Genomic DNA, 13,795 nt, shown 5'->3' with positions numbered 1-13,795 from the left:
ATTCCCACCTGCACCGCTCGACTACGTCCCCTGACCGCCGCAACTTCGAGCGCCAGCCCTCAACGAATAGGAATGCGAGGCGCGCGTCGCTACCCGTCTGAGGCGGCGGGCCTTCGGGCGATGCGCTCTGCCTCGAAATTGTTTGCTTGCCTTTTCGACGCAGAATCTTGGCATTGGTGGCTGTCGCGTGGTCACCGACCCGCGCCCCGCCCGAGCGTGGTCAATAACCTGACCCCTCGTAGCTGCTACGCGCGTTCCGGAGCAGCCCGCTCCTTTCGTCGCGGTCCTCGGCCCGCTCGTTGAACAGGCCCATCTGCCGCTTGTAGCCCATCAGACCATTGTCATCTGGCAGATCCGACAGAGGCCGCGCCGTCCTGACCGGCGGCCACACACCGGAGCCTGGTCGTGATTTGATCGGGCTCCCGGTCTCTGAGGCAGACGTGCCAGACGGATGTGGCGCATCTGACCCGGGCTTCTCAAAGACGCTGCGCATCTTGTGGAAGAGGCTGCCCGGCGAGCCCGTATTGTTCCCGCCGGGTGCGACGCTCGACATGGAGTTGCGTTGCGGTGACTGGTGGGCTACCGGTGGGACGTAGGTTTGCCGAGGGAACTTTGCGCCAGCATCGCGAAACGGGTCGTAGTCATCCATTGCGCTCGAGTCGTTACGTGCTCGTCGGGGCCACGAGTCGCGTATCGTAGGCTCATACCGGTCAGCATGCAGGGCCGAGTGCACGGGCGACGAGGCCGCCGTGTCGAGCGTGCTCTGACTGCGCAGCGAAACTGGCACAGAGTCATGCCGCGCATGCCATGGCACATTCGTGACGTCCTTTGGCATGAACGCTTCAGGGTCAAACTCTGGCGGCGTCCGAGGGCGGTCGGGGTTGTGCTTGCTGTACGCGAGACCCCGCGTGGGACTGGATGATTGCGAGTAACGCAGGGCGAGAGGACTGGGTTCGGCATCGCGCATCTCTGATCTGGGCAGTAAAAGAGGTGTCGGTTGCACCGCCCGCGGCGTCATTTCTGATGACTTGGGACCAGAGTTGGGCTCGTCAACGACACGAATGGTCTGTTCCCTGACGAAGCCGTCGAACCGCTCTGTTGGGCTGGTGACAGACCTCTTCATCGCTGCCACCTCTGCCTCAGCCTCGACTTCAGAGTCGAATTCACTGGCATCCGTGCTGTAGGCACCGTCTTCGAACACTGTTTCCTGGCCACGAATGTCCGTTAGAACCGTTGAGTTGGCGGGGTTCATGTCGCTTGACGTGGGGAGATGGGTGCGGAAGTAACGGTGTCTCTCGGACTCTTCGTCTTCGGGAAGCTGCCAATTTGTCGACTTTTCCCGAGGCTTCTCGTAGGAGGATTCGCCACGATCATCTGCCTGATACAGATCCAGTGAACTCGGCTGCTCCGAGCTCTCGCGCGAATCGTAGCCATCGACGGAAGCTGGCTCGGCAGCTCGACTGGACGAAGGGAGATCATGGTTCGACCTCATTGGGCTCATTGATGGCAAATCATACGTCGACTTGGTCGGGCTCTTCGAGGGAAGATCGTAGCTAGATTTGGTAGGGCTCATTGAAGGAAGGTCGTACGTCCGTTTGGCTGGTTCAGACCGCAGTCTGGTAGATTCGAGGTGAAATTCATCCTCATCGTCACTCAGTTCCAGTCCGGCTGCAGCCATGTCGTCTGACTCGTGCTCAACGTGAGCGGCATCCCACGGCGTCTTCGTTGAGGAGAACCGGGACTCGCCGTCGACGGAGGCGTCGGGGGAGGCGTCCCAATCGTCGTAAGCCACGGCGGGGTCTTCGGCGACCGCATAATTTCTTGTCTTGAGAGGCATGGGGACGAGGTTGTCGGTCTCAGCCGGGGCAGCCGTGTTCTTGATCTGGCCCGCTGCGATTGCGGGCGTAAGTTCATCCACGTCGTCACGAAAACTCTTGATAGTCGTATCTTCAATGTACTCAGGGGCGACTGGGCTAACCGGCCTGTCTTGTTGCTGCACTTGCTCATGTCCAGTCTCGGGACCCATGACGGCGTCGAGATGCGACTTCTCCGAGACCCGAGTGGGCGACCGAGACCGCGTGTTGTAATAGTCGGGAATGCTGGTCTTGTCAACTGCGGAATCCGCCGGCGACAGGTCGCGCGTGGAAAAGGCTTCTTCGTCGTCGGGTTGCGCCGAGCCGGCATCCAACGACGACGAGACTGAACGTTCGGCCGATCTAAGTTCGACAGAAGCATCCTGTGGCTTGATGGTGGATAGCAGCTCCTCGACCTTTGACTCCTCATCGTCGTAGTCCAAATCCCTAATGAAGGGCTCCACTGACGGGGTCGTTGCTGTTTGAGGGGCCGGAGATCTCGTCGTGGCTTCGATGGGTTCCGGCGTCTCTTCTGGGAGGGCATATGACCTCTGCTGTTCATATTTGGCATCAGCTTCGAAATCGTCCGCCTCGTCATCTGAGGAGTCATAGTCCCGTTCAATGCTCGGGATGGGCGTATCGGGGTCAGCAAGGGGCGAGGACGGCTCGTTGATTGCGCGAGATGACTCCTCATGGCTTTCTTCAACCGGTATGCTCCGCTCGTTGCCCAGAATCGGGGGTTGCCGATCGGCCGACTGATCGGCCTCGCCATGTAAGCTGGACACTTTTGCTATGCCAGGACTTTCTCCGCTGTGAAGGTCTGCTTCGTCGTCCAAGGCGGTATCTTCTGGAATCCCAAAAAAAGACTCCTCTTCGGGGGAGCTGGAGTTCGGTTCGCTACCGACACTCCTCTCATATGTACTGCTGCCGGCAACGTTGTTGTCTGGCGTATGGGAATCTTTCATGGATTGTCCCACGTTGGATGCTGCCGAAGAGATGACAACTTCCGGCTCAGAAATCCTTTCAGAGCTGTCGGATGCTGCGGACTCTGAGACTTGGTTCAGAACAGTAGGCCCAACAGCTACGGACGAAGCGTCACCAAATGACCTTGTCAGATCAACATTGTCATCCGTCACAACTTTGTCCACGATTGAGTCGGCCTGTGCCGCAACCTCAATATGTCCCGGTGCTTCCTGGACCTGGGGTGCGTCCATGGACTTAGTGGTCAGATCGGAAGTGGTGGCCTGCGCGTCCTTAGACTCGACAGCAGCATCTGCCTCACTGGACTCCGACTCCTCCAGCTCAGTCTCCGGCCTCGTAGCGCTCAGCTGTGTGGGATTCAGTAGCTCGTCCTGGTCATTCACGGCGAAAACCGGAGACCCAGAACGTCGACCAGCATCCTCTGTCGCCAGGATGTCATCCTCAACCGGTTCGACCGACTTCGTTGAAAGTGCTAGTTGCGCCTCCGATTCTTCATCGGCTACGGCTGAACCCGACGCGGATTCCGGCTTGGGCGCCTCGATTGGCTTTTCGGATTCTTCAAGAACTTCGTCTGCCTCGACAGTTCTAACCTGTTCTTCAGATGGGTTGCTGCCGATTGTCTTCTCTGCAGACACTGCTTCCGGCGCCTCTTCGACATTGGAGGGCTTTTCTGCAGACACTTCATCCGCATCTTCAAGCTTATCGTCTTGGAGAGGCACTTCCGTCGTTGTCGCAGGAGAAGATGTGTCCATGTCAGCGTGCTCGGATGCCTTCTGGTCGGAAGCGTCATGCTGGGGTGTGCGCTTGTCGTCTTCCGTTCCGATGCTGTCGTGAGCTGCTGGTAAGACCCCGTCTATATCATCATTCACCTCGACAATGGGCGCGGGTCTGTCATCGACAGCGAGTGGGCTAGTTATCTTGTCCTCTTCGTCGCTGTCGGCAGCTGTTGAAGACGTGTCCTTCTCTTGGGCTGTGCCGGGCTCTTCGGAAGCTGAGATCTCATCATTGGCGACTGTAGTGGGCTCCCCATTTGCCACGACCGGAACTGAAGACGTTGCATCTCGGTCGATCTCAGCGTCCTCTTCGGCACCTGAGTTGACAGACGCTTCCCTCTCTGCGGCATTGTCGTTGACGAATGCAGCAGACTCGGACTTGGACACCTCTTCAGGCGTGGGAACGTCTTCGTCGTTGGCGAGGACGCTTGTTTCACGCTCAGTTGTCGGCTCAATGTCAACCTCGTCACGGGTCTCAGGCTCTGGCGAACGAGTGTGGTAGTAGTCGGCAGCTGGCACTGACTGTTCTGTGGGCTCGTCCGAGCTTTGATCTCTGTTGCTGGCGTCCTCGGCCTTCTCCGCACACTCCAGATCTCGGGCAGGGTCATCGGCTGGCAGTGCATCGTCAACAGACTCGGCATCCGATGCATCATTCGTCATGGTGTCTTCCGAGCGATCGGCGTTCGTGACCGCAGCTGGGGAGACGCTCCGTTCTTGAACGACATCCTCTACGTCGGAGGTTTTGGTAGGATCAGCGTTGAGCTCGCTGGCGTCGGCATCTTGGGCTTTTGCTGGTTCAGGTTCGGGGATCTCGGTCAACACAGTCTCGTTACTGGATTGGTCATCCCCTGTGGCTGGAGTCTCTTCAGCGTTTTCTCCCGCTGCGGCGGGAGTGTTGGTACTGTCTGCGGACAATACATCAATCGATTGGTCTTTGGTTTCTTCGTGCGTCTCGGAGTCCTCAGTGGACACCACGTCGTTTGTCTCGACAGTCTCTTTGGGTTCCGCCTCATCCTCGGGGTTCTCTTCTGCTTTTCCGGCGACAGGCTCGTCCTCCTCGGCAGCATCTGCCGCCACATCCACACCTCGGGCGGCAGGTTCAGTGTCCTCGCCACCTCGCTCCGCGACCGCCTCTTCAGAGGCCGGCGCCGCAGCGTCTTCATGGGCCTTCACATCGTTACCACTGTCGTCTCCGGCCGGGCTAGGAAAGGAAACCTCATCCTTACTGGTAGTGGAGTCGTCCGCAAGCGACACGTCCTTGTCGGAGGTATCATCATCCTTCAGGGCGTCGGCATTGGGGGCAGCTTCGATGGCAAGAAGGCCGTTGGTGGGTGCAGCGGATTTAGCCGCCACAGCGGGAGCATCGTCAACGGAAGGGTCGTCCTTCGTGTCCGGATCCGCCGCCGGCGCGGCATCGACGGGGACATCAGCCGCGGCGTCGGTGTCGACAGGAATGTCGGCGGGGGCATCGGCGGTCTTCGCCCTCGTGCGTTTGCGTGGCACAAATGTGGGTATCGGGTTGCTCATCCGCTCATCGATCAAACGGTTGATTTCCTAATTCGTCACGTTAGCGACCGCTCACACAACGACAAACGACCGAAGCCACAAGGCGTTGGCAGCAGCGAGCTTACCTTTCGCTTCTCCTCCAGCTCAGTGAGCCTGGCCTGTCCCTCCTGCAGGAGCTTCTGCACCTCGGCCTCAACGGCATCGATGCCTTCGTCGGCCTCTTCTTCGACGAGATCGGTTTCCCGTGCGAGTCTGTCCCTTCGCTCGGCATCCTGAGCATCCTTTTGCGCAAGAAACTCGTCATCTTCCTGCTTCCGGCGAGCTTCTCGCTCTTCGTCCTCTCGCCTTCGGGTCTCGGTGATTTCTTCTTCTTCTTTGGCTCGCTGGGCCGTAAGCTCCTCGAGCTCGGCTTCGTATTCGGAGAGGAGGGCATCGAGAAGTGCGTCTCGCTTCTCTTCTAGCTCGTCCAGCTTCGCATCGTGTTCTTTTGTGGAAAGTCCGGCGATTGTGGTGTGGATGGCGGCCAAGTTCTCGGTCATTTGGGCTACGAGGGCCTCGACATCCATGGTGGTGGCCATGTCGGCAACTTTCAGCTTTCCCTGGAGGGGGGGGGAAACGATGAGAGATGGGACCAAAAGTGTAGAGAAGGAATGGGGTAAAAAAAAAATCAAGATGCAATTGAAACGCAATCACGCCGGGGCGCCTGTCGCTAGTGGTCCTCCCAAAAGAGGAAATCAAAGGAAAAATGCTGCAGCTGTTTCGTGAGACGTCGTAGCGTCGTGGACACGTCAATGCCAGAGGTGGATTCACAGGCGAGAGAGCGAGAGGGTTAGGAATGGGCAGGGCAATGCTGTTCGAAAGAGCTGATGAAAAATCAAAAAGCGAATTGGTATCAGACGAAACACCAGAGGTAGGGGATATGACACCGGGGGTGTTCGTGCCTGGTTCCGTCCGATCTATATATCGTGTCAGCCAAGCAGCAACGCCTGGACCTGGTGCTGCTCGGAGTAAACAGAGTAAAGGAAAAAAAAAAGCAAGACGCGAGAGAGAGGGCAGCCGACGATCCCCGGCCAGGACCCATGTCCGCGGGGGGGCCAGCGCATCCGAACGACTGGTGCTCAGCAGGGTAGGTTCTTGCAGAAAGAGGAATCATTGGCGGTGTCCAGGCTCACCGGCGGGCGAGTCAAATGACGAGATTGATTGTGACGATGGTGGTGCTGTGCAGAGGCCGCTCACGGGCACCGGCGCCCGGGGGGGTCGACGTCAGCGGAGCCCTCTTGGGCCACAAGCCTCGTCTCCGTTCGCCGGGCAACGGGTCGTCGGAGCCCAGTGGCAAGACGGCGGCAGAGGGCAGTGCTTTGTGCAGATTGGTTGTGCTCGATGTGCCTGACGTGGGGAAGCCGCCGCAGCCCATGGCCTGGGAGGGGAGAAGCAACGTGTCGCGGTCGTAGACGGCGAGCGGGGCTCCATTATGCGCTGTTGGGAGACCATTGGTGATCGGGCATCGAGTCAGGACGCATAAAGAACGCGGAGGGCAGAGACTGGACGCCAACCAAGGGCTATGCGAGCGAGGAGGGCGGCAGGATGGGAAGTGGGATGTTGGCGTTTGATGCGGGTTGTGCGACCGGGGTTGTGATGTTTCGGCTGGTGTTGGCTGAACCCAGCCGAAATGACAAACCTCCACTGTTCAAATACATACTGCCGCTCACTCATTCTCATGGCGGAAGCCACAGGCAGCAGCAAGCGGCCAGTGTTCTGTGACGGACAGCCACGACCGGGTGCCCTTTCTCTGCTTGCCAGTCATGCCTGCCTGTTCGCTCATCACTTTTCGCTCTTGTCCAGGGGAGCATCGCACCTTCCCAAGCTTGGACGAACCACTGGGAACCACTGGAACCACACAGCCACCGTCCACTCGTTGCAATCTGCACGCCGGCCGGCGGCAGAACAGCCTACGGACGGCAGGTTTTCACGAGATTGCCCGGGAGATGACCCCGACAGAGTCTGGGGTCGCTTCGGCCCATGCCACCCAGCCTCACCGCCTGACAATCTCGCAGGTCTCAGTGCCGGCCCGGACTTTGAAAGGGTTCCTAGCTGTCTTGACGTCAGAGTCAACGAAGCCAGACAGAGACAGATGTGAACGCATCCTCCATTTCGCACGATGCACGCAGACGCGTACCGTCTACCCTGACGGGCTCGCCAACAGCGACGGAGAGATAAACGAACACCAGTTGTCATCATTCTCGTTAAGTAAGAGCATTCTATACGTATAGCTATAAGTGGGTAAAGAAAGATCCAAAAAATCGGTAGAAGCACAGAATCGTCGTCCCACAGTGAGGGGCGCCCGGAGCCACATCAAATAAACATATCCATCTCCACCTTGGTCTTCGACCGCGCCTCATATTTGCCTCTTGGTGTTGCTTGCAATGGCCGACCTCCTCTTGAAGCTCTCAGCGTAGCTGATGCGGTCATATGTGCCGATGCCGTAGGCCACGAATCCCACGAGCGTCCAGATACCCGTAATAATGAGGCCAATGGGAAAGATCATGATCTGCACGCCAGGCAGCACAAAGGCCACGGTGCCGTTCCGCAGCTCGGCCGTAATGTTGCTGACGGCCTGCTTGGCCGTCGCGAACTCGGACATGACAACTTCGCGAGAGAAGACGCCCGTCAGGAACGCCGCCTCGTTGGAGGAGACGTTGGTGCTGATGCGCTGGCCCGTCGTGTTCGTCGCCGTCAGGGTGAGGACGGGGAGGACGAGCGCCTCGAGTTCAGCCCTGTCACACGTCAAGAGTCAGTGACATTCCACAGCATGAAGCTCTCTCAAAACCCAAACCCCCACGCGTGGCCGGAACGTACATTGTCATCTTCTCCTGCATGTTCGAGGGGTTGATCTGTCCAACAAACATGTACGACTGCAGCAGATCCATGACGTCTGCTCGTTTCGCCCTTCTCTGCTGGCCCACGGCGCCCGAGATTCGGCTGGCCTCGACTGGCGACACGGAGGCGCCGGCAAACGAGAGGCCGACCTCGATGCTCTCGGGCGGGATGCCCTGAAATGGGCCCGACGGCTCCGACACCTTGAACAGGCGCAAATCGGCTTCGAAGACACCAGATGTGGGATCCAATGCGGGAAGGTTGTAGCAGATGCCCGTGCCGGACGGATTCGAGGCGACATTCAGGTGGGCCAGGGCGTCGCGGCACGCCGACGTCGTCTCCTCCTCCCACGCTTCCATGTCCATGGTCCCGTCGGGGTTCAGGGCCACCTGGCTGTCGGGGTTGACCTCCTGTCGCTTCGAGAGATAGCGATCGGCGACGTCGCTGTAGTGCAGTTCGAGGACATCCGAGGCGCGGACTTGAATCACAGGATCCATGGCGAGAGGGCGAATCTCGGCGCAGGCGCCCGCGATGATGGCCGCGCTGGCCAGAGCCTTGTTCCAAAACATGGTGGGTGTGGTTGATGCGCAGTACGAAATCAATACGCTTGCTGTTTCCGTGCTAGGTTCTCTCGTCTTCGTGATCGCAGGTATATGGGTGTGTGGCAAACTGATAACTGATTAAGAAGCGATCCGGCCGGCGGCGAAGAAGTGAAGAAAGAGATCGGTCAAAAGAGCGTTGTGCCGAATCGCACTGGTGTGGCGACGCACTCTCGAACGAGCGAGTGTCTGACGCTCAGCGGTCGTCGTTGTTGATCGTCTCGTCGGTCGTCGACTGTTGTTCGTCTGGTCGATGGGCATGCAAAGAAAGCGATCGTCGGGCTGCCTGCGTCGTCGAGTCGAGAAGAGAAGCGAACAAGAGGGTCCAGCCCGCAGGTGGGAAAGCGATGGCGCTGTTGGTTTGGTGTCCAGCGGATCCAGGCCGTGAAGCGAAAGCAGGAATAGGCAATCGGTAGGAAGATGGGGAAAGACGTGGGTGCGAGGAGATTAAACAACGATGGCCACTGGGTCTGGCCGACAATACGACAGCAGGGGGGCGGGGCCGTTGCTGGGCGTAGCACAACTCTATGTCAGGAGAATTGTGTCATGAAGCATCAGCCCAACAGCCGAGAGGTGGTAGGTGGGATCGATGGGCGGTCGACACAGCAAATGGCGTGACTTGAGGACCCGTGGCAGGGCTGGCGGAACAAAAGATGAAGCAGAATCGGGCGATGCGCAAGGATCGTGTACGTCGTGAGGGCCAGCACGAACAACGCAGAAGAGGTCGAGGAGGGCTGTGGGACGTGACGCTTGCTCACTCGCGGGCTGGCAGAGACATCCAGTGCGGGAAGTGGAGAGAATAGGGTGGAAACTGCATCGCGGCAGATGGACACAACAGGTAAGGCGTGTCTTGGAGGTTCGAGGCCTGGAGGGCGATGCGTCGGTCTGGTCGGATCGTCTGGCGATGTAACGAGCGACGTTCGAGGATGGGTCGATGTTTGGGGCCTTGGGACGGACAAAGCCCTCTCATTGGGGGTCACAAGCGTCCCTGGGAAGCACCCAGGGAGCCACTCAGGGGGCATCCCTCTGCACGCGCAAGCGCTATACCAGGGGCGTGTTTCATCGCTGTGCTCGCACTTGCCCCGCTGCTGCTGTACCGTAACTGCTGTGGCTGCTGTTCTTCTTTGGGCGCCTTGCTTCTGACCGAGCCCACCGAAAGCGAGCGGCGAGTTGACCGAGATCCCCCTTCTTCTCGTGGCTGCCGTACTTGACATCCGAACAACATGCCTGCCAGCCTAACTACCTTAGAAACAACAACTACAATGGCCCCGCCGTGTTAGCTTCACCAGAAACACTCTCGGGCTTCATCAACGGCTGTTCGGCATTTACATTAGGTATCATGACTATCTGTACACACGAAAAGTATTGACAAGAAAAAGTATAGGCAGCCAAGAAAAACTCGACATCCGGCACAGCTAGCTCCCCCACCGTCAGACAAGGACCCTTAGACTGGCCACTATTTACTCCTTTGCAAACACCTGGGTACGTCGAACCACCATATCAATCAGGGTATCATACGACTCGTTGCTCTCCGTAGAGTCAAATGACGTACGCCTGTCCTTGACAAACTTGGGCCACGTATTCGTCAGCACGAGATACTTGATGCTCGTCTCGGCATCGTCAAACACCGTCTCATCGAAGCCGTCTGGGATGTCCCCCCAGTAGTACGCTCCCTCGCCAATCGTCGACCCCGTGTCCGACACGTCGTCAGCGTCTCTGGCCGCTGCTCCAATGATGCCCTTCTCGCTCGACATGGACACGGACTCGGCGCCCTTGGGTGCGGCCCAGTCGTCGAATGGCGTCGCCGTCGGCTTCGGCGACTTTTCGCCGTGGACTGACCGTGCGGCTTGCTCGAAGACGGTTTCGATCCGGCGCAGGTCGCCAGACGAAATGTTAATGCTGAACTCGGCGTCTTTCTGGCTGATGAACTCAGTGTAAATGCGCAGCGCCTGGTTGAACTGCTCGCGGAGACGGTCCTGCTGGTTCGTTGCGCAAGGCTCGATCGACAGGCTCTGGCGGCCGTTCAGTGTGGTGGCCGGAACGTTTTCAGAACGCAGAGACGTCTTCCAGCTGGAAACGCTCGTGAGAAAGGCAATGTTCTCGCCCGAGAAATCCTTGAGCGCGGAAAAGTGCTGTAAGGGTGCCGGGTTCTTCTTGAGGGCGTATTCGAGCGCGTCCATCGTCAACAGGCCGCCAGCAATAGCGGCGGCATCAAAGGAGCCGCCCTTCTCCACCTCGGACATCTGCCTCCATGAGACGAAACTGCCCTTGCCGCTGGTCTTGGTAGAGCCCGACACAAACGACTTGCCAGCGCCCGTGGTGTTCTTCTTACCAGATTCCCAGAGCGCAATGAGTTCCAGCGTCTCCTGTCGGAGCGACTGGTGGCGCAGCACCTGCCAGCAGGGTAGGAAGATTGTGAAGATCTCAAGCAGCATGATGGACACAGCGATCCTATAAGTGCATGTTAGCAACTATGGACTGTCAAACGCTCCGGGAAACACTCACCACTGAGGCGGAATGAAGTACTTGTTCACAACCGCCATGGCGTCTACGTTCAGCGCGACGATCCACATGGGCGCGGCGTGCAGACTGGCCAGGCAGCACGCGACGGTCTGGAATCGCCAGCCCTGGGTATCACGGATGCCGCGTGACTGCCAGAGGATGTAGGGCGCAACAATCCAGGCCCAAAAGATCTGCCAAAAAACGGACGGCCACCACTCCCAGCCCCGACCGCGCTCCCGCGTGATCTGCTCAGGGGTGCCAGTGACCTCGGTGCCGGCCACACCAAACGAAGGATGGAATTTGTAGGAAACAAGATACATGACAAGTGTCAAGAAAAACTGCTATGATCAGCGAATGAAGGGTACACCATCTTGCCAGGCGAGATCACGCACCTGAAACGTCATGCCAGCGCAGACAACAGTCATCATCTTGGTGGTGTAGTCAAAGGCCCGAAACTTGGCAACCAGTGGCCATCGTGACTTTTCTTCTGACGACTTCTTCACACGCTCCGTCTGGGCATATCTCATCTGTGCCTTCGCGACATGGAGAAAACGGCTGTTGGAGGCGTGGAACAGGGCAATGCCGAAAGGGAGATAGATACCCATGATCCAGAACTCGACGCCGTTGGGCATGAGATGTCCGTAGCTGGTGCCCAGCTGGCAAGCAATCCAGTACAGATGAAGACAGACGACGGCGCCAAAGGAGAGGGGCAGACCTCGGATGCGGAGGATGGGCATGTCTCGCCTCGTCCACAGGAAGGCCATGCCACCGACCAACAGCGCGGTCCACAAGGACGCAAAGGCGGTCCAGAATATGGCGACCCCATCGAAGACCATGTGTTTGGGCGCCATAACTGAGAAGGGACGGGGGTTGTTGTTGTTGTCGCCGCACAGACGAAGGGACTCGTGCTAATCAGACAAAAGAGTTGGCCAACAGGTGAACGAAGGGTGGCGGCTGGTATTACAATCAAGGGACAGTAGAGATCGTTGGAAGGAATGTGTTTGTTAGGCGCGTGACGATGAGAGCCACTGCATCTTGCCACCTCGTTAACAAAAGCGCCGACGACCAGAAGCTTATATTCACCACGACACATCAACATGCCAGCCCCTCGCGGACGGCGGAGTACTTCTCCACACGATTAACGCTCCCTCGACGAAGCTCACCCCCCGCATGTCTTGCACGGCCATCTTATCACACCCAATAGCTCAGCAAACCTTGTGTTGCCGATCTCAAGGAAACCAAGGCTGGCTGTAGGCTTTTTGATGACCTTGAACCGGGCCTGTCACACTGACGCAAGGGCCGAAGACATGGCGCCGGCGTCTTGGCAGGTGCGGTTGCGGCGTTTCTTCTTCTCAAATTTCCTAGTGTTCCCTCCCCCGGCAGTGCGGCAAAGGCAATCAAGGCAGGGCTGCACCGGGGCTTGTCGAGATTTTTCGTCGAGAGCATGCGGCGAACGTTCACTAGTCAGGGTGTACAGAGTGGCCGGGCATCTATGTCCGGCGGCGTCAGATGACTGGTTAAAAGAGATGAGCGGTCGAAAAGAGCTGACCGGTCGACAGATCAACAGGACCCCATCCCCCATCGGATCGAGCTGAAGCCAAGATCATGTAAACCCTACCAGAATCGATAGCCGACCCGGTACCCTTGCCTTTGCTGCGCTCTGGCGCTGCTGGTACAACTGGGCGGTGGGAAAAGTCATCGTGGGGAAGATGGGAGATTGGTGCCATCACACATCGTCTTGGCCCTCGCCCATAGCTCCCACAGCTGATGGCGATCGCTGTAGTCTTGACAGTTCAATTGAGTCAAGCACACGAGGAAACAAAGCGAAATAGGCAATGATCTTCAACGGCACTTGAGGGTCTCACCCAGTCGTCACCAGAGTTGGTCCAACAACATCGAGCACCATGAGACAAGCCCACCATTGGTGTTTGTCGTCACAAACATTGTCCCCCTTCGTCTGCATAAGATTCCTCGTCCTCCTCCGTCGTCCAGTGCCACCACTCCATCCCGAGCACGCCACAGAACGCCGCAGATGGGTGCCGTCCATCAAAACCATCCGGCGCAATTGTCCCGAACCTCTCTGCCCTTTCTTTTTCCCCGGACCACCTCGCCCTTCCCCCAACCGCGGATCGTTTAGTCCCGGACCGAAGAAGCAATTCCGGCACTTGCCTTCGCCGGACACGACGCTAACGGGAGCTTGAGGTCAAGGATGGGGAGCCGCGCGGTGGATGCTCCCTAGTGTTGTTGAGCCGCTTGCCCAGCACTTCCATGCCATCTCCCCCAAACCCCACTGGGCGGCCCGCTTATCTTTCGGCCCGTTGGGTTCGAGGGCTTTCGTGAATCGCGTTGTGGTTGACATGACTGTGATTGTGATTCAGTCGAGTCTCGCGGCGTTTAGGATCCAGGGCTCATCCCATCTTTCCACTTACCTCAATTACCTGTGTGCATCGTGTGACCAGGAGAAAACCAGCCATTCTTTCCATCATGTTGTGCGAGCAAGAGTCTGGTCTGTGCAGTAGGCAACGTGCCGACTTTTCCCGGCAGGCCCTGCGGCTCAGCTTCCAAACACACGTCGTCTCTTGTTTTTTTCTTCTTCTTCTCTATTGTCCACAAGTACGTGCATATGATCAACATGGCAGCCGTTTGTTTCGCGCAGCACGCTCGAATGGCGTGGGTGGATTTCGTTTCGATCTTCGCCCGTGTTTCC

General features: G+C 58.0%; 3 protein-coding genes across 3 annotated transcripts; all 3 read right to left on the bottom strand.

Annotated features, from left to right (window-relative positions):
- Nucleotides 1-220: 220 nt before the first annotated feature.
- D7B24_008627 (uncharacterized protein) lies at nucleotides 221-5,679 on the bottom strand (the record flags this gene model as incomplete). The annotated part of the gene is made up of 2 exons (XM_028642713.1): nucleotides 221-5,161; nucleotides 5,239-5,679. The coding sequence occupies 2 exons, from the start codon at nucleotides 5,677-5,679 to the stop codon at nucleotides 221-223; spliced, it is 5,382 nt and encodes a 1,793-aa protein (XP_028498404.1).
- Nucleotides 5,680-7,508: 1,829 nt separating this feature from the next.
- D7B24_008626 (uncharacterized protein) lies at nucleotides 7,509-8,556 on the bottom strand (the record flags this gene model as incomplete). The annotated part of the gene is made up of 2 exons (XM_028642712.1): nucleotides 7,509-7,887; nucleotides 7,970-8,556. 2 exons carry the CDS (start codon nucleotides 8,554-8,556, stop codon nucleotides 7,509-7,511), a joined length of 966 nt encoding a protein of 321 aa, XP_028498403.1.
- Nucleotides 8,557-10,046: 1,490 nt separating this feature from the next.
- On the bottom strand, nucleotides 10,047-11,939 carry D7B24_008625 (uncharacterized protein; the record flags this gene model as incomplete). The annotated part of the gene is made up of 3 exons (XM_028642711.1): nucleotides 10,047-11,037; nucleotides 11,092-11,426; nucleotides 11,481-11,939. 3 exons carry the CDS (start codon nucleotides 11,937-11,939, stop codon nucleotides 10,047-10,049), a joined length of 1,785 nt encoding a protein of 594 aa, XP_028498402.1.
- Between the last annotated feature and the right edge of the window lie 1,856 nt (nucleotides 11,940-13,795).

The sequence above is a fragment of the Verticillium nonalfalfae genome (genome assembly GCF_003724135.2).
Source record: "Verticillium nonalfalfae strain VnAa140/NRRL 66861 chromosome Unknown scaffold_8, whole genome shotgun sequence".
Lineage (NCBI taxonomy): Eukaryota > Fungi > Ascomycota > Sordariomycetes > Glomerellales > Plectosphaerellaceae > Verticillium > Verticillium nonalfalfae.
This window is presented reverse-complemented; position numbering and strand designations above follow the sequence as displayed.